This window comes from Eptesicus fuscus, chromosome 6 (assembly GCF_027574615.1).
Source record: "Eptesicus fuscus isolate TK198812 chromosome 6, DD_ASM_mEF_20220401, whole genome shotgun sequence".
Lineage (NCBI taxonomy): Eukaryota > Metazoa > Chordata > Mammalia > Chiroptera > Vespertilionidae > Eptesicus > Eptesicus fuscus.
Window position 1 is genome coordinate 13,338,122 of NC_072478.1, and position 22,761 is coordinate 13,360,882.

General features: G+C 45.4%; 2 protein-coding genes across 4 annotated transcripts in view; both read right to left on the reverse strand.

The window, feature by feature from the left end:
- Window positions 1-7,863, reverse strand: part of SORBS3 (sorbin and SH3 domain containing 3) — a 28,784-nt gene extending 20,921 nt beyond the window's left edge. Inside the window, exons 1-2 of one of the 2 annotated variants that reach the window (XM_028160613.2) lie at window positions 7,176-7,863; window positions 2,849-3,004 (exon numbers count right to left, since the gene is read on the reverse strand). In XM_028160613.2, the coding sequence (XP_028016414.2) occupies window positions 2,849-2,955 (107 nt within the window). In that variant the 5' untranslated portion in view covers window positions 2,956-3,004; window positions 7,176-7,863. Of the gene's footprint in view, window positions 1-439; window positions 558-2,848; window positions 3,005-7,175 lie in introns of those variants that run through there. The other variant, XM_028160615.2, reaches the window with a different exon arrangement.
- A 2,307-nt stretch (window positions 7,864-10,170) lies between these two features.
- PPP3CC (protein phosphatase 3 catalytic subunit gamma) overlaps window positions 10,171-22,761 on the reverse strand; it is a 106,816-nt gene continuing 94,225 nt past the window's right edge. The window contains exons 13-14 of one of the 2 annotated variants that reach the window (XM_008151488.3): window positions 14,749-14,778; window positions 10,171-13,419 (exon numbers count right to left, since the gene is read on the reverse strand). In XM_008151488.3, coding sequence (XP_008149710.2) covers window positions 13,199-13,419; window positions 14,749-14,778 — 251 coding nt within the window. In that variant the 3' untranslated portion in view covers window positions 10,171-13,198. The remainder of the gene's footprint in view (window positions 13,420-14,748; window positions 14,779-22,761) is intronic. The other variant, XM_008151486.3, reaches the window with a different exon arrangement.

Consider the following 22,761-nt stretch of genomic DNA (forward strand, 5'->3'; position numbering starts at 1 on the left):
AAGGGACATTAAGGGGGCTTCTCATAGGGAGAGGGAGGCATGGGGGAAACTGGTTTCACATCCAGCAGAGGACAGAGGGCGCCAGGGAACCTCGCGGTCCCCCCAGAATTCAGACAGCCCTCCACCTCCGCAGCCGGCTCCAAAGGGCTAGGGGAGGAGAAGGGGCTGTGCTGTGGTCGGGGACTGTGCCCACCAGAGACGGCGCCCCGGCCTGGAGCTCTGTCCTAGGCACCTCGCGGGTTTCTAGCTACGAGCCCACGTGGACAGGGCAGGTTTTCTCCAATCTCGCTTTCTGTGGATCGAGGGGAATACTTCTCCCCTCTTTCCATCCCAGAGTTTGGGGCAAGGTCCCCAGGGGAAGGGCTCCGTGCCTGCTCTTAGGGCTGGGCTCAGGGCCGCCGACTGCGCCCTGGCCACCCCCCTCCCTCCCCACACCTACCTTCCCCAGCGAGCAGGTGGCAGGTGGCGGGGACTGAGGACGCCGGGGAGGACGGGGCATCGCAGCTGGACTCCAGCCTGGCGCGGCCGCGGCGGGCCCTCGGGGAGGGAGGGCGGGGAGCGGCCCGGGCTGTGCTGTCCACCCTCGTGACCGCGTCAGGACGGGCTCGCGCGGCTGGGCGCCCGAGGAGGAAGCGGGACGGACGGGGCCGAGCGCGTGCCGGGAGGAAGGACGGGAGCGGCGCGGGCGGGCGGCGATCTGCCTTCCTCCAGTTTGGACTGTGAGCCGCACGGGGGGTGGCAGGGGGACCCGCGGGGCCGGGGCCGGGGCCGGGGCGGGGGTCCGGGCTTGCAAGTGGCCTCCGTCGGGTCGCGCCGCGGAGACGCTCTGGCCCTGGCGGAGCGGGGCGGGCTGGCCGCGTGGAGGCGCCGGGAGGGGCCGCCAGGGTCCCCGGGGAGCCCGCTCTGGTTTCCCAGCTGCCTCCCGGCCCCCGCCGCAAGCTGGCGTCGGGGCGGGCGCAGGGGGGTGGGGTGGGGGCGAGCGCCACTCAGAGTTTCCAGCGACGTTTCCAGCGGGTGGGAAGGGAGCCGCTCGCTGCACGGCGGGGCCAGGACGGAGGAAGGGCGCGAGCGGTTACCGAGGCGGGTGCGGCCCGCGCTGATACGGCGCCGGCGGCCCGGGGACGGGACCGCGCTGCCGCCGGGCGGGGGCCCAGATAGGGCGGCCCGCAGGCCCAGGGGCCTCGCGGACCAAGGGAGAGATTTGGGGCCGTGTCAGCATGCGTCTGGGCGTGTGCACACACACACACACACACATGCACACACACGCGCGTGCGCTGCCAAGCGGGCGATGCTCACACGTGCAAGCCCCGCGGAGCGTAGCCCAGGAGGAAACCCGCCCCCGGGAGCGCACCCCGCCCCCGGAGCCACGCCCCTGAAGAGGATGAGGGCGGCTCCCTTTGGCCGGGACAGGGTGACCAGGTCTTGGTGTTCCCACACACCGCGTTTGTTTTGATCTCGCTGCTTTTCCGCTGTTCCCGCTGCTCTGACACCGATCCCAGGAGCCCGCACCCATTGGCTCCCGCCAACTTCCCTGACCACCCCCTCTCCCCTCTCCGCTCTCCCCCAGGCCTCTGTGTGTGCACCGGGCCTGTGATAGGAAGTGAGGGTACTCCATGCATGTTCACAGCGAACAGGAAAGTCCCTGGCTGGGCTCAGGGACCCCAAGCCCCAAACCGAATAGCAAAGAGGTATTGGGCTATTTCAGATCTATTTTGAGAGGGATCAGTTATAAATTAGGAAAACGTTCATTGCATTCCTACTAGGGGTAAGATTGGTGTCCTGAGGCCGCCATGCACTAGAGCAGCGATTTTCAACCGGTGCGCCGCAAGAATTTTTAAAACATGCGACACCTGACTATTTAGTCAGGAGCACTGACCTCTTTTCCCTTAGATTGTCAAACTTAAAAAATGACAACAGCCCTCTGGTGTGACTGCCCTGTCTTGAACCATAAATATATAGGTCATATAACAGAGTTGCATCTTATTGGTCACGTCGCATAATAAGGTTGCATCTGATGGGTTAATTCTTGGTACCAGAAATCCTTATGTACAAGTATGGGCACCTGACTTTTTCAAAAATCACTTTGGAGCAAAATGGGTAGATAATTACTATTATTTTTTATTTTGAAATCAATCAATACTATACCTATTCTTTATCTGATTGGCAAAAAATATGTGTTTTGATGTGCTGCACGAGGTGAAAATCGCTGCACTAGTGTTTTCCAAGAGCATCATTCAACTCAAAAGTTGAGAAGGGAGGGAATGGAGAAAAGATGAAGCAATTTTTTAAAAAATGTCTACAATCATTGATGCCATTAAGTTGATCTTTTCTCAGTTCAGTTAACGGGCTATCCTGGTTGTGGTGAACCAGCATGAAACAGTGTCACAGACCAACAGCGGAAGGAGGCCTGTTTCGGCTGAGGGGAGCGGCTGCTGGCAAGCTCCCAGTGTTTGGGGGCTGGGCTGGCACAAGGGGGGCTGTTAGGTGCACACTTGGAGGCAGATGCAAGGTTTCCAAGGAAGAGCTTTTAAAGGGTCACAGGGGTTCCCAGTCTGCAGGTGTGGGTAGGTACCTTTGTCAAGGCACTTACTGCACTGAGCAGGGAGCTGAAGGAGATCCCCTCTTAGCCCCCCCCCCCCCCCCCCCAAGACTCAGTGGTTCTCCTGGAAAGCTGGAAGGGTGGGGAAGGGACAGTAGCCCCACTCGGAGAAAGCAGCTGCCGAAAGGAGGGCTGGTGGCAGTGCGCGTTCCCTCCTGTGAAGCTTGGACACCCCTGGTCACCATCCTCTCCCCTCCCCCAGGGACAAGAGCTGCGCCCATTTCCCTTGTCGCCAGTTTCGTTCCCCACCTGTCACGGTCCTCACGGCTAAGAGGGGCCACATCTCTTTCATGTTCTTCCTTGTTCTCCAAAGTTGGTGGCGCCGAAGATCTTCCAGCTCCGGGAATCCTGGTCATGCCCCCCTCTCACCAGCAGCGAGCTTCTCTTATCCTCTAGGGCTCTAACCTGGACTCCAAGATAAATATTTAATGTAGACGGTGCAACTGAGCTGACCAGGGTCCCCACTTCCTGCTTCTCACAAGGCTACCAGCGTCATCTCTATGGGGATGGGGAGCCAGCACACGGCTTTGTAGGAAGCGGCCAGGCTGTGCTGGAGCCCCGAGCTGTTCTCCAGGGCCGTTTTGACCTCTGTCTCCTGTCGCCCAGGCTCTGCCGGGCTCACCCCTCTCTCAGCGCGGAGCCTGCTTTGCTCTGGCACCAATGGAGTCACTCTCCGTCCCAGAGTCTTAGCCTATGTGCTTGGCCCAAGGAGGAGCTTTGCAAGACCCTCCACCCTGTCCCTGATGCCCACCAGCCTCACAGAGGAGAGGGTGCGAGATCAGTGGGGACAGAAAGCATCAGGCACCATGACACGCACTTTTTCCGCCCGTATTTAGAGACAAGAATCCTTCCTCTTTGAAAAGTGGGAGATGAAAGGGGAAAAGTAGCAAAGTCCAGAGATTCAGCCCAGAACCAGGTGTCTGATTTCTCTACTCCTCCCTCCAGCCTCAGCTCTACTTGCTGCTGCCCCAGCCTGCAGACAGCTGGCACGGTTTAGTGTTAGTGAGCGGCTGGGGCTACAAGGCTGTCCTAGGTAACGCGGCTGTTGTCAACAACAGAGCAGACTCAGATTCCTTTCATCCTAATGCGTTATCTCCGGACTCCCTTATCATCTCACAGGCCCGCCCTTCGGGTGACTCTTCCCCCCACCCCTCCCTCACCCCCGCTCTGGCACTACCTTTTGTCAGGGGGCCACTCTGCCTTCTCAGAGCCACCTGAGCCATAGTAAACACAGTTATGTAACTGCTCTGTTTTCCTAGCCATCTGATCCTGTCAGCGGTATGCCCCACCCCCACCCTTTTGTTCTGAGGATTACCCCCAAGACACCCAGTCAACAGAGGTCTGTCCATGTCCATCACCCTAAGGGCCAAGAGACTACCAATAGATGTGGCTCTTCCCAAGTGGGGCGGGGGAAGAGGGGGGCTGTACAGCTGTACAGGAATGCGGGTCACTGTGAAAACCAACCTCTGTCACCAGGAGGAAGGATGAATGGAAATAGCACTGAAGTAGGGTTTTATTGTAAGTGAGCAGGGTGAGCAGAGAATTCAGTTTTATTTCTCAAGTGGGAAAAAGGAAGCAAGGGATCCCAGGAGACATAAACCTGAACTCTCATTTCTTGAGGAGTGTCCTTATCTAGCACAGGGAGCCTGGCGTTCCAATGTCACGCTCATATCTAGCCTGAGCTGGCACCCCGGCACTGTGCCCCAGCCCCCATATTAGACAGCGGAGGGACATTGCTATTCCTTCTCTTCTCCTCCACAGGGATGGACTCTGACACACTCTTCAGTGAGGCTTTCAGCGGGTTTTTATTTGTGCTCTCAGAAACGTGCTCTCTTCCTGCCAGGAGAACCGAACCAGTGGACCAGAATGGATTAGCAAAGAAAGCACGGTTCCTTTCAAGGAGCTTGGACCTCTCTAGAGAGGAAGACCACATAGTGAGGAATTGAAACCAAGTCACTCAAGACACGACAGTACAAATCCCGGCCATGTTTCATCCTCTGGGCTGCACCCCTTTCTCCTGGGTCCCCTCCGGATTCCAGCTCCTGCCAACACCAACTTCTCCTGATGGCCCTCGTCCAAGCCAAACCTTCCTGGGAACAGAAACCACTGAAGAGGAACACGAGAGACCCTGTGAGGCTTGAAAGACCCTCCTAAGCCGGCAACGGCATGACCTGGGCCATCTGGAATCCCAGGTTTGGGGTACAGTCCCTGGAAGGAAAGGGATCTCTTGAGTGAAAAAATACCCACTCCAGGTCAAGTGTGGGCAGTGTGGGCAGCCAGCGTGAGTGAGTATATCCCCAGGGGAAGAGAGAATAAGGCTTGCAGGCCTGCCTCGCACAGACCTCCTTTCTACAGCACACATGATGTAACTGGGACCGATTCAGGCTTCTCAGCGGCAATCCCATCTCATCCCCAAGGCTGTGAAAGAACTCGGCCTTTTGTCCAAGTATCTAGTCTATCTCGAAGGAAGCCTCTGCACTGACATCCACCGCCGCTCACGCTCCCCTCCGTTCACAGATGAGCACACAGCACGAGGCGCAGACGGGGTGCCCTGGAGAACTGAGCTGGAGGAATGAGCCTCTTTTAGTTCTCACGAAAGTAAGAGCAAGTGGCTGACAGCTCTTTAGAAAGCAGAGTTTAAAAGGCAAGGATAAATAAGCGATGACCTCAGACGGAACCCCAGCCAAGTTGACTCAGCCACAATGGGCACACAGACCAGGAGCTGGGAAACTAGGTCTGCATCAGCCGCCTCTCCCCGCGCGGGGCTCACTCAGATAAGGAGGATGAGAGGGCTGCGTTGTCGGCCAGTGGACATCGTGAGGTAGTGCTCTGGTCTCCAAACAAAGAATCGCCTTGTCTTCCCGCCTCCTTGAGTTCTGTGATGAACCTTCTCCTCAACGGCAGCAACATTATAAAGACGGCCTCGTTTGCCATGAAGTTATTAATCCGCTGCCTCAACCTTCAAGACTTTTTCTAAAACCTGAGAGTCACGATGCAAAAACAAGGCCTTGCAATTACATAGAGCAGGCAAGAAAGGGGGACTGAGTGTCCAGGGAGAGGTGAACGTGAACTTGCACGCTAGTTCCTCATTTCCAGGCTTAAAAAAATTCTTTCTCACAACGCTGGAAATAAGGGTAAATATGGCCTCACTTGATGGAATGTTTAGCTGAGGTATAAGGACAGTGCTAGGCCAGGACGCTATTTATTGGGCAAGATGCCAAAATGCATACTTGGCTTCTCTGACATTAGAAATCTGGGCTCGTTTTCTGGCCTGTAAATTGCACGGTGGCCCCTGATGTCACTGTACTTACTTACAGTGAACTTGCCTCACTCAGGCCTGGCAGGCCCCGGGTTCAGACTTCCTACCTTCACTGCATAACCGATAGAATGCCCTCCTGGACGCGCTGTCTACGCCAAGGGCCCTGGATGCTTTTTCTATCCCTACCCCCGTTGCTCAGTGGAGGTTCCTTTTCCTTGGGAAGCTGCATATTTCTAATTGTCAGAGGAATCCGGAGGCTGGCCTGACACTGCCTTTCGTCCGACTCACCTCCACATTCAACTCCTCTCTGGCTCCTGCAACTTCTCCTAAGATAGAATTCATCCATGTCTATTATTAGGGCCACATGCAGAGTTACTAAACCACCATAATAGTAACATATCTTTTGCAAGGGTTTGGTTTTCTGGGACGTTTTTCTTCTGTGTCTTTAAGGAGCAGCCTGACCTGGAGAAGCCACACGCAGAGCTGGGACTTGAATGTGAGTTAGTAGCGGGCAGAGTGCCAGGAAGGAGGTTGGGCAAGGGAGTGGGTCCTGAGCGGGAGAAGTAGAAACACCACTGCAGCCACCGAGCTGGTCTAACATGAACGGGTGCAAGAGGCAAAGGAAGCCGTCTTTCTTTGCGAGGGGATTCCTTTCCTCGAGAGCGGAATTGCTTGGCATTACCAGAGACCAGACCAGACATCCAAGTCAGGTTTTCTGCTCTTGTGGAATTACCGAATGGTCAGAGCCAAATATAAGTGCCCCCACCAGGAAATAAAGACACAGGGAGCCAACAGAGCCATCATTTAATTTTAAGAGTGCTTTCTTTTTTTTTTTTTTTAAAGATGACTTCCAATTTACAGTAAGAAAGTTTTATCAAATTTTCTTGTTCACAAAACAGTTAATAAATAATTTCTGCCAATAAATAACATTTCCACCATTTTCTTTAACATAACTGAAAAGCAAGTCATCTCTCAACAAGGAAATAACCCATCATCCAGAAAAGTCTTTTAAAGAAGTACACCACCAGTTAACCGCATACATCTGACCACCTCATTAGGAAGCAAAACCTGATCTTTCCTTGGAAAATTCCTGCTGACATTTCTATTAGGAAAAACAGCGATTGGTCACAGTGCACTGAGAAAGGAAAAGTGAGGGCTCATGGCGGCATCTTCCAAAAGACGCATCTTCATTGCCCCAAATCAAGATCTATGGTCGGCCTCCTCCCTATTACAGGCACTGCACTTTAACGTGGAAAAAAAAAAGTCATTTGGAAACAGCTAGTCAAGGGAGTGAAGGGAGTCTGGGCACGAACTTACAGGAAGGCAGTGTGCATGGCCCTACTTCAGAGCTGCCTGGAGGGATGGTCGACGGCCATGTCCTCACTTCTTGATCTTAAGCCATCTAGACTTGTCATGAGGATGCAGAAGAGAAGATGCATAACCCTATCTCAGACAAAGGTGTTATTTAGCAAGGTTGCTGGGGCGTGAGGCCAAGGCCTCCTGGGAGGGAATATACTCTCCAGGATCATCTTCACCTTTGTGACTGCATAGATGAAGGCAGCAAACCCTGACCCCATTCACTTCGGCTGACTAGACAGAGGCAGGTCAGGCCCAGTCTCAGAGTAATACAGGCTCCCTCTTTCACACTCTGTCAAAAGCACAAAGCCCTACTGTTCACACAGTTCTCTGCTCAAGATAAGAGTAACAACCTTGCTTTTTGACTACACAACGTTCTTCCTCTACACACATCTGCTCTATGGCTTTCCTACAAGCACTTGATCACAGCAGTGCTGAAGAGGGACTATGCAATACAGCCTTGGACTTGACCTCTGAGTAATCCAGACCCTCCTCCAGCTAGTGTTGGGGCTCCCTAGGCTGCCCTTTACTCCCTCTTTTAGCAGATTGCAGAAAAGATGTGGACCAAGTGCTAGAACAGGGGGTAGCCATGGTTATAATCACAAATAACTTAGAAAACGGCAGCCTCATTCCCACCAACTAGGGGATTCGTCCTCCCTCTGAAATATTTTCTGCCTGGGTAGGGAACACTGAATAATGCTTAGAAAAAAAGTGGGTTCCATGGTTACTATAACAACTATAATAATATGGGGGGATTCTAGAATATCCTCAACAAGTCTTTAAGGGTTTGGTAATAATTTCCAGCACCAACACCGAAGGGGAAATATCTGATAATTAACACATGGAGAAACTCTAAATCAGTCAATCTGGGGCAAGCTCTTCCTAAAAACCATTTTAATTGACGGGTTGCCCAGATTGGTCACGATGAACTTAATTCTCAAGACCGAGAGAATTCTATTTATAGAAAAGGCACAGTAAAAAAATTCTGGCTATTGTCTGCAATGTTGGCATAAAACAGGAGGGCAGAGGAAACCACTTAGCCATTGTCACTCTGCGAAGATGGGGACTCTCGTGATGTCAGAGCAGGAAGCCCCACTGTACCTCGCACACGCATGGTCTGTGATATTTTAAAAAAGTGTTTTTATTGATTTTTGGAGAGAGGAAAAGATAGAAATACCAACGATGAGACAAATATCGATTCCCTGCCTACCGCACATCTCCTACTGGGGATCGAGCCAGCAACCTGGGCATGTGCCCTGACCGGGAATGGAACTGGTAACCTCTTGGTGCATGGGACAAGGCTCAATCCATAGGGCCACACTGGTTGGGCTATACAATTTTTCTTATAGAGAGCAGCTGCCTCAAACTTTGTGTTTTAAATTACTCAGAAGAGGATCTAAGGGACAACACCAAGGCTCAAAGGCCCCAAAGTTACTCAATTTAAAAAAATCTTACCCTTGTCATTAAATAATATCATTCTGTGACAGAATAATGAGGAATTTTCCTTTACTTATTTTTGAACTTATGTCCAAGTTATCAGGATAAGAAACTGTGTAGGAACAAAAAGGCAGTGAAAATATAGATAAAAGGACATGAAATATATTTATATTCCTGAGAGTCTGATGCTTCTGTCCTTAGGCAAGGAGCCACATCAAGCCCACCAGAGTTAGATGAGCTATTTTTACTTCACTAATTAATATCTAGTCACAAAAGGCCATGGAATCAATAGTGTCTGTACCCATAACTAGTGTGACCTTGCCATTTTAAAGAAAGCTGAGGCTGCTTTTAACATTCTATTACACACACACACACACACACACACACACACACACACACGGCTTATACGTTTGTTTTTTGCTTCAAATATTCAGAACACAGAGATTTAAAAAGGATGTATGTTTTGAACTGATGTTAGATGAATAGTTTTTTTTTAATCCTCACCCAAGGATATTTTCTCCATTAATTTTTAGAGAGTAGAAGGGAGGGAGAGGGAGAGAGAGAGGAGATAGAGAAACATCGATTGGTTGCCTCCCACATGCACTCGGGCTGGGGCTGGGGATCGAACCTGTAACACAGGTACGTGACATGTCTTTGATTGGGAATCAAACCCGTGACTCTTCAGTGCTTGGGCCGACTTTCTAACCACTGAACCACAGCAGCCAGGGTGAGTTTTTAAATATCTATTTAAAAAATTGTCATCTGATCAATTTAAAATTTCACATGATGTGGATGTAGACGAAATTGGGAAAACTGGCCCTTAAGAAGTGTCCTGTCTAAAATGGAATTTCACTAATGTTTACAAAGAAGCCCTCGTTTTTCCCCCTAATAAAAGAAGTTGAAGAAAATAAGGTCCCTATGGACCTTAAAGTGAAGGAGAACAAGAATGAAGTATTTTTTAGGATCTTTAGAGCATGCAGGGTGGAGACTGAATAGAAGAGGCTTTGAAAACAGCAATCCTCAGACCTCTGACTGCAGTTAGAATGTTTGTTGACATGTTGGAGATAGTGGTTGGTCCTAAGGCAAATTCAGGGCAGACAATCAGCCATCTTGGGAGTTGCTGTTTAGATTAAAACTAGTAGCCCTGCACACGAATCCGTGTGCCAGTAGCTCTCTGCATGTCCTGGCTGCTTCGCGCCCATTGCCCAGACGCTCTCTGCGGCCCAGAGGCCCATCCACAGCTGGGCACGGAACATTTGCCTCATCGCCAGGGCGACGAAGCAAGTGTTCCACCAGGCTGCTCACACTGCCCACTCTCAGCTGCCACCCCCCTGGGACTGGGGGACTCTGGTGGGGCTGAGAGGACTGGGCGCCGCCATCTTGTGGCTATGGGTGCCGCCATCTTTATGACAGAATGATGGTTAATTTGCATATTACCTTCTTATTAAGATGTCTAAAAATATGCTAATACCCTCCAATGAAGTCTGGAATGAAGAACGAGTACTGTGATTACAATATATTCTTTTTTTAAAAAAAATTATTTATTGATTTGAGAAAGATAGAACATCAAATTATTGTTTCACCCATTTATGCATTCATTGGTTGATTCTTGTATGTACCCTGACCAGGAATGGAACTGGTGACCTCTTGTTGCATGGGACAAGACTCAATCCATAGAGCCACACTGGCCGGGCTATACCATTTTTCTGGGGATTGAATCCAGAACCCTGGCCTATTGGGACAATGCTCTAACCAACTGAGCACCCCCCACCCCCTTGCCCAGAGCTTCAATATATTCTTAAGGTTCATGCCTTCTAACCTGTCTTCAGTCAGAGGTGCCAGCCTATGTAGGTACATCGAGTGACAGTGTCACTTTAAGAAGCTATCTGTACCTTACAGACTTCACACACAGCTTTTTAAATTAATGAAACACATACCCCAGCTTTCTACAGAATACCAGAAATACCTTTTCCTTTAGAATTCAACAGGATTTTCAAACCTAACTTCCTTCAAGAGCTGTTGTTACTGTATTTTAAACTCCACTTTTCTTGAATGACGACTTCTCACCTCTCTGCTGTGGCAGATCCTTCAACAGCTCAAAGGGCACCTGTAAGGTACATCCTTTGGCCATGCCTCTGTTAAGGAAACTTGCTTGATCGCACTGCTTCTTTTTGAGAAGATAATAAACAGTCCTAAATAATCATCCTTTTTACTAGCACAATATTATTTCTTGCTTATATGGATGTCTAATAACTATTCCACTACTTGCCTGTGATTGAAGCCCATAAGAGTGGTTTCTACCTGTGGGTTGTGTATGTAAAACCACCACCTCAGTGAGAAGGAGAAAGGGATAAGGGACCCCCCATCTATCAAATGTGTCATGTGGATGCACTTCCACTTTAGGTGAGACTTCCACAACAGTGGTCTTTTCTGTACTGGAACTGAGAGAAGAAGAGTCTGAGGACACCCAGGTGATGAATTCCATTTGTAAGGAAATGACAATCAGTAAAGACTTTTTCTCCTTTCTTGCACAGTTTTTACTGCAACCCAGTATGAGGTCTTTCATTTCCGTCCCCAATATCCTTATCTTTTCTTTTTAAGTACATTTTTTAAATTCTCACTGGAGGACATGCCTTTTTTTTTTTTAAATATATTTTATTGATTTTTACAGGGAGGAAGGGAGAGGGATAGAGAGCTAGAAATGTCGATGAGAGAGAAACATCGACCAGCTGCCTCCCGCACACCCCCCACTGGGGATGTGTCCGCAACCAAGGCACATGCCCTCGACCGGAATCGAACCTGGGACCTTCCAGTCCGCAGGCCGACGCTCTATCCACTGAGCCAAACCGGTTTCGGCGACATGCCTTTCTTTTAATTGATTACATGGAGAGAGGAAGAGGGAGAAAGAGAAACATCAACTGGTTCCCCTCCGGCCTCCCCTGGACAGAACCTGAAACCTAGGTGTGTCCTGACAGGAAACAACTTGTGACCTTTCAGTGTACGGGATGATGCTCCAACCAACTGAGCCACACCAGCTGGGGATCCTTCCTATCTGTTTAAGCAGACTAATTCATGCCATCAAATTACAATCCCTTCAATGCTCTGATCTTTGTCATAAACAGACTCGGAACTGTTAGCAAAAGATATAGAAAACAGATATTTCTAATGAAATTGTGGGGTTTTTTTGGATAAAGTTTCTGTTGTCCTTGAAGTTCCCAACAAAGGTATGACTGCCTGAGATATGTGCTCTTGTGCTGGACTCCTACAGCCCATATGACATTAAGGAATTCCATGAATATGCACTTTGGTGTAGTGTTGCCCAGATATGTACCCTACTGCAAAGCTGGCCAATGGGTATTATGACATAGCACCTGTCACCAGGTAAAACCAAAAATGGGAGCCCAAGAACCCCCGAGGTTTTCTTCCCTAGTTGGTTGTGACTTGAAAAATCAAGGGAAGATTATTCAAACATTATATCTGAACACTTTTCTTTGTATTCCATAATATGCTGACAGACAGTTCAACCTGATGAGTGTTGAAAGATAAACATCCTGTAATTGATATAGAAGATATGAAATTCCTCACTCATCCAATGCCCTTTAGCAAGACTTCCGATTCATAAGGGATCATTCTACCCTAGTCTGTTTTCATTATCCCAGTTGATTAAAAAAATGCTGACACAGAAAAAAGGACGATGGGAGAATAGATGCTATAATCGCTGATGCAACACACAGAAGGGCATAAGTGCTTATACTGAAGGTTGTACAGAGGATATTTATAAAATATTTAGACATGTAGCTTCCTTTGTAGACAGATTAAATCACCTGGGGTCCAAAAACGAAAGCCAAAGAATCTGGCAACATTTAAGAAACCTTCAAAGTTTTAAAGGAAGTTTAAACTAGCCATGCCCAGAGCTAGATGAACAAATTTTAAGTAATTCCAAGAAACCCCTCATTACCTTTTATTCTGCCTTACCAGAACATAGTAAAAGGAATTGAGAGTCCAGAAGAAAGTGGGTTATGGAAAACATTCCCCTTGGCTCTTAAAATCACTAGGTTTGGGTTATTCACTTACAAATTCTACTATAATCAAGTTTTCCATAAGAAGAGAAGTTTAAGCCACTGAAATCTAAGAGATCTTCTTCAGTGGTACCATGTAGAAAGGAAAAACCTTCTTGTGTTTGAAAAGTTACTCGTATCAATGAAAGACATTACATTCTAAAAACAAGAGAAAGTCTGGCTGGTTCAAGCCAGAAATCCAGGGTGGAGGTTTCCAAGGCCCTTTTATTAGGAGAAGGTGCCCCTTATAGTACAAAACCTCACACATGTATCAGTCAGTCAGATCATTTCCTAAAAATTAAGAAGAAAAGGGAAAACAAAACAGATGCACTGCTTATATTTATGTTAGACATAAATTAGAAGAATTTATAAAATGGTCACCTTTCTTACAGAATAAATGCAGAGTGTATATTATGAATGCACCTCCAGGTTTAAGTTAAGTTGCCTTGTTTTGTTTACCAATAATAAATAAATAAATACAATTTGCTCTTAAGTTTTGGGTCCACCTTTGTCACGGCAGGACTCTGCGTCATTGCTGGCTTTTTTTCCCTTCTCGCTCCTGTGCGAAGCATTTGATTGCATGGGGGTTACCAACTTCCCGTGGCTATCGTGGCTATCTTTTCGGGGTGGCATCCGCTCATTAATTAGGTCCAGACCTCGGGCTTCTTCAAAACTCCGGATCCTGTGCTGACGCGAAAACCCTTTGATGGCTACAGAAAAACAGGAAAGGGAGGAGCTCAATTAGACAGCAAAGCGACAAGCTTCAAGTTTCTTAGCACACAGCAGCCTCCTCGAGAAAAACACAGAAGAGTGGCCAGGGAGCACATGGCTGGTGAGATAATAGGCAATATTTGATTTCAATTAGCTTTGACTTGAAGCTACCAATTCTTTTATTTTTTAAAATATATTTTAGTGATTTTTTTACAGGGAGGAAGGGAGAAGGATAGAGAGTTAGAAACATCGATGACAGAAACATTGATCAGCTGCCTCCTGCACACTCCCCACTGGGTATGTGCCCACAACCAAGGTACATGCTCTTGATCGGAATCGAACCTGGGACCCTTGAATCCGCAGGCTGATGCTCTATCCACTGAGCCAAACCGGTTAGGGCGAAGCTACCAATTCTTAAGGCCCCCAGGGCAGCTGAAACTGTGAAAGTAATTTTCATAGGAGCTCAACACAATTAGTCATAGCAGAAGTATATCTGACAAAAAGGAAACAAGTTCCTCCTTAGTCCCAGTACATTTGGGAAAGAGTTTCTTATGCACCAGAAACGTGCTCAATGGGAGAGAAAAAAAGGAAACGCTAGAATAATAGAGCAGGTTAAACAGAGTAGTTACTTTAGCACAAACATCACATTGACCACAGAAGAAAAGTAACAAAAGAACTAGTCTTTTTGTTTAAGGACAACTTTTTATCTTGCACAACCAGGAGCTGAACATAAGTAAAAAGCCATCTAAATAATAGCTTCTAGATATTTTCTTTGATTGACCTTTTGTACTGTCAAGGAAACCATTCCCATTTTGAATCACCTTACCTAATAAAACAAATTTATAAAACAATATGAATTACAATGGTTTTCATCCACAGATTTGCAGATTATTAGTTACTTCAAATTTGCTTTCATAGAACCAAAGATAATTTAGCTTGACTGCCTTAGGGCAACCTCAGAAATTAACCAAATTAACTTCCTGTCTACTCTTGCCTCTGCTCTTGACATCATTGGATAAAGAGGTTGACCTGTTTGAATCTCTAGTAATCTCTTATACTGTGTATGGAAGAGCTAGAGGATTAACCCACTTGATCCCTCTTGACCAGTTGCTTATGCTTTAGCCATTGTATTAAAACAGCCCAGAAAGGACTTTAGCTGTGGAGAGGGTCATTTGTAATACTTTGTGAGCATGCCTAGAAATACCTATTCCTTTTCTCACGGGTACAGTTCTGGTGATGCAATAATGAAAGATTTCAAATGTAGACAAAGCTTTTTAAAACCAATAGACAGACACAAGATCACATCTATCACAGGAATATGGTCATACCTTCCTGGGCCTCTACCGCTTGTACTGTGGCTGTAAGAGGCAGGAGCAGTGGCATGCAAAAATGAAGACAGAAAACGAGTGAGTAAAACCAATAGCAATGCTGCCAACAGACATCATAGGGTCCCACCTTTTAGCCTATTCCCATCCATAATAAAAGTCAACTAGTTAGAGAAGCAAGAGGATTATTGTGAAAAACTAAATTGGGGGCAGGGGAAATGTGAGGTAAGAAGAGTTTCTAACATTTTAGGTAGCATGAGAACCTTTTAGCTAATGGCATCTACACCTAAGCCCACTGGGTCAGTCAAGCTGACTACCGAAACCAAGAGTTATGTTGCTTTCCTGATTTTATTTTATTTTTTCTGCTTTTTACTTTTTTATTTATTTATTTACTTTTTTGTTGCTAATCCTCACCCGAGGATACTTTGCCATTGACTTTTAGAAAGAGTGGAAGGGAGGGAGAGAGACAGAGAAACATCCATGTAAGAGACACATGGATTGGTTGTCTCCTGCACTTGCCCTGACCAGGACATGGAATTGAGCCTGCAACTGAGGTATGTGCCCCTGACTGGAATTGAACCCAGGACCCTTCAGTCCAAACTGGCTAGGGCACTTTCCTGATTTTAAGTAGCCAGATGCTATTCACATAGAGTCAAATAATTTAACATTACAACCATTCTTGGGTTTGTAATAGCTCAGATGGTATTACATGAGCTGCTGCTGGATCCTATTTTAAAAAGTATTTAAAATTACTTCTTATTGTTCTCAAGCAACTTATGTGGAGTCCAACTGTCATTTTAAATTACTTAACAACAAAAAAGGACTTTGAATAATATACTGGCATTTGGAAGGAGAGTAAAATGGATTATAAGTGAAGGTTTATTTCTTGTCCAGGTGTGGAGTATTAAGCTGGCAAAGGCATAAAACTATTCGATTCTGGATACAATTCATTTACCATCTGGGATTGGAGATACAACAGAGGCTGATATTTCCAACAATGTGACTTCCATTCACTGTGTGAGAGAGCAGCTCAATTACTAAGAAGGCCCTCTACTCCGAGAGAAAAGGAAACCATTAGTACCAATAGGTAAACTTCATTGCATCTTCTGTTAAGACAGTAAAAGCCCTAAAATATGAAAAGGTTATAGGTTGTAGTAGCAAGAACGATCCTATTAGGAGAACCCTGTCAGTTCCAACAATACCAACTTTTAAAAGAAGGCAGGGAAGAATAACGAACAGTAACAGCTTGCCCTGCTTTAGGCTTTATATATCCACAAGACAGGAGAAATGGGAGAATGGAAAGTTAACTTCTTAATGCAATGTGAAAATGGAAACTTGGAATCAACTTATCAAGTGCTTACATTTGTCAACCATATGTAGGCATGTGCTAAAGCAAAGTTACACCCTCTCTAATCTCCTCAAATAGAACAAATAAACTTTCTTAAGAAGATCATAGTGGCTTCAAACAGTATATCGAGCCCAAGTGTGAAGAAGAGAGGGAACAAAGCATTGCCTGAAATTGTATGAGTGTTGGCCTAATTAGAGTTTAAAAGCTATGTGGCAAAATATGTACTAGTATTACATTTTTGGGGGCCCTCCTAGAATTGCTTTTTGCATTGGGTATTAAGATATTGGCCTGGCCCTGACTGGTTTGGCTCAGTGGATAGAGCGTCGGACTGCGGACTGAAGGGTCCCGGGTTCGATTCCAGTCAAGGGCATGTACCTTGGTTGGGGGCACATCCCCAGTAGGAGGTGTGCAGGAGACAGCTGATCAATGTTTCTCTCTCATTGATATTTCTAACTCTCTATCCGTCTCCCTTCCTCTCTGTAAAAAATCAATAAAATATATTTAAAAAAAAAGATATCGGCTGGGCTGTAGCTGGTTTGGCTCAGTGGATAGAGCATTGGCCTGCAGACTAAAGGGTCCCAGGTTTGATTCTGGTCAAGGCACATGCTCAGGTCTAGGGCTGGATCCCCAGTAGAGAGCGTGCAGGAGGCAACTGATCAATGATTTCTCTCATCATTGATGTTTCTATCTCTCTCTCCCTCTCCCTTCCTCTCCGAAGTCAATAAATATATTTTTTAAAAAAACGTTATCAGCCTGTATTGAAAGGCATTTTAAGAAACAGTCATATAAAACTGAGAAACAGACCTTTTTTCTTCACTGAAATAGAATTTATCCTATATAATAAAACCCTAATATGCAAATCAACCGAAGGACAGAACTGGTCATTATGATGTGCACTGATCACCAGGGGGCAGACGTTCAACGCAGGAGCGGCCCCCTGGTGGTCAGTGCACCAGAAGTCGGGCTCACAGCTGGCGAGCACAGGGGCGGTGGCGGGAGCCTCTCCCACCTCTGCAGCAGCTCTAAGGATGTCCGACTGCCGGCTTAGGCCCCCTCTCCTTGCAGAGAGCGGGCCTAAGCCATCAGTCGGACATCCCCCGAGGGCTCCCATACTGCCAGAAGGCGCAGGCCAGGCTGAGGGACCCCCCGCTCTGAGGGCACAAATTTCATGCACCGGGCCTCTAGTATACCATAAAATTGACTTGTTTAAAGTGTGCAGTTTAATGATTTTAATAGAGTTGTGCAATCATCATTATAACCTATGGTTAAAACATTTTCATCACCTTGAAAATAAGCCCATTTCCCTCTCTCATATCTGCCTCTTAATCCTAGATTTGCCTACTCTGGGTATTTCATATAAATGGAATCAAACAATATGTGATTTTGGTTACTGGTTTCTCTCACTTAGCACAGTGATTTTCTTTTATTTTTTATTAATCCTCACCCGAGGATATTTTTCCACTGATTTTTAGAGAGAGTGGAAGAGAGAAAGACAGAGAGAAATATTGATATAAGATAAACACATTAACTGGTTGCCTCCTGCACGTGCCCCAACCAGGGCCAGGGCTGGGGCGGAGCCTGCAACCAAGGTATGTGCCCTTGACCGGAATCGAACCCGGGACCCTTCAGTCTGCAGGCTGATGCTCTAGCCACTGAGCCAAACTGGCTAGGGCAACTTTCTGTTCTTTTAAAATAAATATTTATTTACTTATTATTTATTTGTTTATTATTTGTTGTTGTTGTTAATCATCACCTGAGGCTATTTTTCCATTGATTTTTAGAGAGAGTGGAAAGGGACAGGAAAGACATAAAGAGAGAAACATTGATGTGACAGACACACATCTATTGATTGCCTCCTGCATATGCCCCAGGGGGTTGCGGGGATTGAACCTGCAAGCCCTTGACTAGGAATTGGTGGGAGACCCTTCAGTCCATAGGTTGACACTCTAGCCACTGAGCCAAACCAGCTAGGGCAGCACAGCAATTTTCAATTTCTTTCATCTCATGGCACACATAAACTAGTTACTAAAATTCTGTGGCACACCAAAAATATATATTTTTTGCCAATCTAACAAAAAACATAGGTATAATTTTGATTCATTCACACTGGTCAGCTATTGTGTTGGCTATTGTCATTTTTTATTTGGCAAGCTAAGGGAAAAGAGGTCGGTGCTCTTAACTAAATAGTCAGGTATTGCATGTTTTAAAAATTTTTGTAGCATACCAGTTGAAAATTGCTACCTTAGCATAATGTTTTCAAAGCTTATTCATATTGAAGCATGTATCATGACTTCATTCCTTTTTATGACTGAACTAGTGGCCCAAGGCATGGATTTATGCACATTGAAAGGAAATTAATTAGAAGAAATATTTTAATATTGCTAATTGCCCTTTCTCTATAATAGAAGTATGGGAGATCTGCCCTGGCTGGTTTGGCTCAGTGGATAAAGCGTCGGCCTGCGGACTCAAGGGTCCCGGGTTCGATTCCAGTCAAGGGCATGTACCTTGCTTGCGGGCACATCCCCAGTAGGGGGTGTGCAGGAGGCAGCTGATCGATGTTTCTCTCTCATCGATGTTTCTAACTCTCTATCCCTCTCCCTTCCTCTCTGTGAAAAATCAATAAAATATATTTAAAAAAAAAAGAAGTGTGGGAGATCAAAATTAGTAAACTGTACATGAAAATAATGATTAAAAAACAATAACATGATATAACAAATAAGACATGATATAAAAAGAACAAAAACATGATATAAAAACAATAACTGATAAATTGATTAAATTTATTCTAATACCACCCTGTATACTGGTACGTGCGATTGGCGCCAGCGAGAGCTTTATATGTATCGCACATGTGCGAGTCAACGTTTATTTTTATTATTTTTTATTTTAAAGAGTATATTTTTATTGATTTCAAAGAGGAAGGAAGAGGGAGAGAGAGAATCATGGATCGGCTGCCTCCTGCAAGCCCCCTATTTGGGTTCGAGCCCACAACCGGGCATGTGCCCTTGACCTGAATCAAACCTGGAACCTTTCAGTTCGCAGGCCGACGCTCTATCCACTGAGCCAAACCAGCTAGGGCTATTTATTTTTAAAAATATATATTTTAATTAATTTTTAGATGTTTTTAGTGATTTTTTTTTAAGAGAGAGAGGAAGGGAGGGGGAGAGATAGAAACATCAATGAGAGAGGAAACATTGATCAGCTGCCTCCTGCACACTCCCTACCTGGGATCAAGCCCACAACCCATGCATGTGCCCTGACAGGGAATCAAACTGGGAATCAAATCAGTGACCTCTTGGTGCCTGAGACAAAGTTTAATTCACTGAGGGTCAACGTTTATTTTTAAATTGCCAGTACGCATCAGATGTACCAGTTGGTCATTTGGACAGTGGGACAGATGTACGGTCAGTCACTTAGCCTTTTATATATATAGATAGTATTCCATTGTATGGATATACCACATTTTGTTTATCCATTCATTAGTTGATGGACATTTGGGTTGTTTCCATTTATTGGCTAACACAATGAATGCTATGAACATTTATATACAATTTTTTGTTTGGATATTTTCATTTCTCTGGGATATACAACTTTGGAGTGGAACTGTTGGGTCACATGGTAACTATATGTGTAATCATCTAAGGAACTGTCAGATTGGCTTTTAAAGGGCTGCACCATTTTAGATCCTCACAAGTAGTGTACGAGGGTCCTAATTTCTACACATTCTTACCAACACTTGTTATTACCTGTCTTTTTGGTTACAGCTATCCTAGTGGATGTAAAGTGATATCTCATTGTAGTTTTGATTTATATTTCTTTAATGTCTAATGATGTTGAACATCTTTTCATGTGCTTATTGACTATTTCTTTGGAAAATGTCTATTAAATTTTTTTTACCAATTTTAAAATTTGAGTTATTTGGCCTTTCTTTTCAACCATTCTGTGTGTTGCCTTTTCACTTTCTTTTTTTTTTTTTAATATATATTTTTATTGATTTCAGATAGGAAGGGAGAGGGTGAAAGAGATAGAAACATCCATGATGAGAGAGAATCATGGATCGGCCGCCTCCTGCAAGCCCCCCACCGGGGATCAAGCCCACAACCCAGGCATGTGCCCTTGACCGGAATCGAACCCAGGACCCCTCGGTCTGCAGGCTGACCCTCCATCCACTGAGCCAAACCGGCCAGAGCTTCACTTTCTTTCTTTACTGATTTCAGAGAGGAAGGGAGAAGGTGAGAGAGAGAGAAACATCAATGATGAGAGAGAATCATTGATTGGCTGTCTCTGGCACATCCCCTACTGGGGATCGAGCCCACAACCCAGGCATGTGCCCTTGGCCAGAATCGAACCTGGGACCCTTTAGTCCTCAGGCTGACACTCTATCCACTGAGCCAAGCTGGCTAGGGTGCACTTTCTTTCTTTTAAAAAATATATATTTATTGATTTCAGAGAGGAAGGGAGAGGGAGAGAGATAAAAACATCAATGATGAGTATCATTGATCAGCTACCTTCTGCATGCCCCCTCCTGGGGATTGAGCCCGCAATCAGGGCATGTGCCCTTGACTGGACTTGAACCCGGGACCCTTCAGTCCACAGGCTGATGCTCTATCCACTGATCCAAACCGGTTAAGACCCTTTTCACTTATTCATGGTTCCATTTGCAGCACAAAAATTTTTAATTCTGATGTCGTCCACTTTATAACTGATCTGTTTTTTATCTTATTGTCTTTGTGAATCTTATTCATTTATTGGCTTTCCTCTTTTTTTTTTTTTTTTTTTTTTTCAATTTTTTTTTATTAAGGTATTATATGTGTACATATCTTACCATTGCCACCCCCCACCCCACTCCCATATATGCCCTCACCCCCCAGAGTTTTGCATCCGTTGGTTATGCTTATATGCATGCATACACGTCCTTTGATTAATCTCTTATCTCCCCCACCTCTCCCTAACTTTCCCCCTGTAATTTGACAGTCTGTTTGATGCTTTACTGTCTCTGTATCTATCTTTTTGTTCAAGTTTATAATGTTCTTTATTACCCATAAATGAGTGAGATCATGTGGTATTTTTCTTTCATTGACTGGCTTATTTCACTTAACATAATGTTCTCCAATTCCATCCACGTTGCTGCAAATGATGAGAATTCCTTCTTTTTATGGCAGCATAGTATTCCATTGTGAAGATGTACCACAGTTTTCTGATCCAGTCATCTGCTGACGGGCACCTAGGCTGTTTCCAAATCTTAGCTATGGTGAATTTTGCTGCTATGAACATAGAGGTGCATATATCCTTTCTGATTGGTGTTTCTAGTTTCTTCGGATATATTCCCAGGAGTGGGATTACTGGGTCAAATGGGAGTTCCATTTTCAGTTTTTTGAGGAAACTCCATACTGTTCTCCACAGTGGTTGCACCAGTCTGCATTCCCACCAGCAGTGCACGAGGGTTCCTTTTTCTCCGCATCCTCGCCAACACTTGTCGTTTGTTGATTTGTTGATGATAGCCATTCTGACAGGTGTGAGATGGTACCGCATTGTTGTTTTGATTTGCATCTCTCGGATAATTAGTGACGTTGAGCATGTTTTCATGTGTCTCTTGGCCTTCCTTCTGTCTTCTTTTGAAAAGCTTCTATTTAGGTCTGTTGCCCATTTTTTTATTGGATCATTTATCTTCCTTTTATTAAGTTGTATAAGCTGCCTGTAGATGTTGGAGATCAAACCTTTATCAGTGATGCCATTTGCAAATATGTTCTCCCATGCAGTAGGCCTTCTTGTTGTTTTGTTGATGGTTTCTTTTGCTGTGAAAAAGCTTTTTATTTTGATGTAGTCCCATTTGTTAATTTTCTCTTTAGCTTCCATTGCCCTAGGGGCAGTGTCAGTGAAGAATTTCCTTTGGCATATGTCTGAGATTTTGCTGCCTGTGGATTGCTCTAGTATTTTTATGGTTTCCCGTCTTATGTTTAAGTCCTGTATCCATTTTGAGTTTATTTTTGTGTATGGCATAAGTTGGTGATCAAGCTTCATTTTTTTGCATGTATCTGTCCAATTTTCCCAACACCGTTTATTGAAGAGACTGTCTTGACTCCATTATATGTTCATGCCTCGTTTGTCAAATATTAATTGAGCATAGTGGTTTGGGTCAATATCTGGATTCTCTATTCTGTTCCACTGATCTATATGTCTGTTCTTGTGCCAGTACCAGGCTGTTTTGAGCACAGTGGCTTTGTAATACAGCTTGAAATCTGGTATTGAAATCCCTCCTACTTTGTTCTTCTTTCTCAGGATTGCTGGGGCTATTCGGGGTCTTTTTTTATTCCAGATGAATTTTTGGAGAGTTCTTTCAAGGTCTGAGAGATATGCCATTGGTATTTTAATGGGGAGTGCATTGAATCTATAGATTGCTTTGGGTAGTATGGACATTTTAATGATGTTGATTCTACCAATCCATGAACATGGTATGTTCTTCCATCTGTTTATGTCTTCCTCTATCTCTTTTTTCAGTGTCCTGTAGTTTTCCGTGTATAGGTCTTTTACCTCCTTAGTTAAGTTTATTCCTAAGTATCTTAATTTTTTTGGGGCGATGGTAAATGGAATTGCCTTTTTAGTCTCTCTGTCTGTAAGTTCACTATTGGTGTATAGAAAGGCCATAGATTTCTTGGCGTTAATTTTGT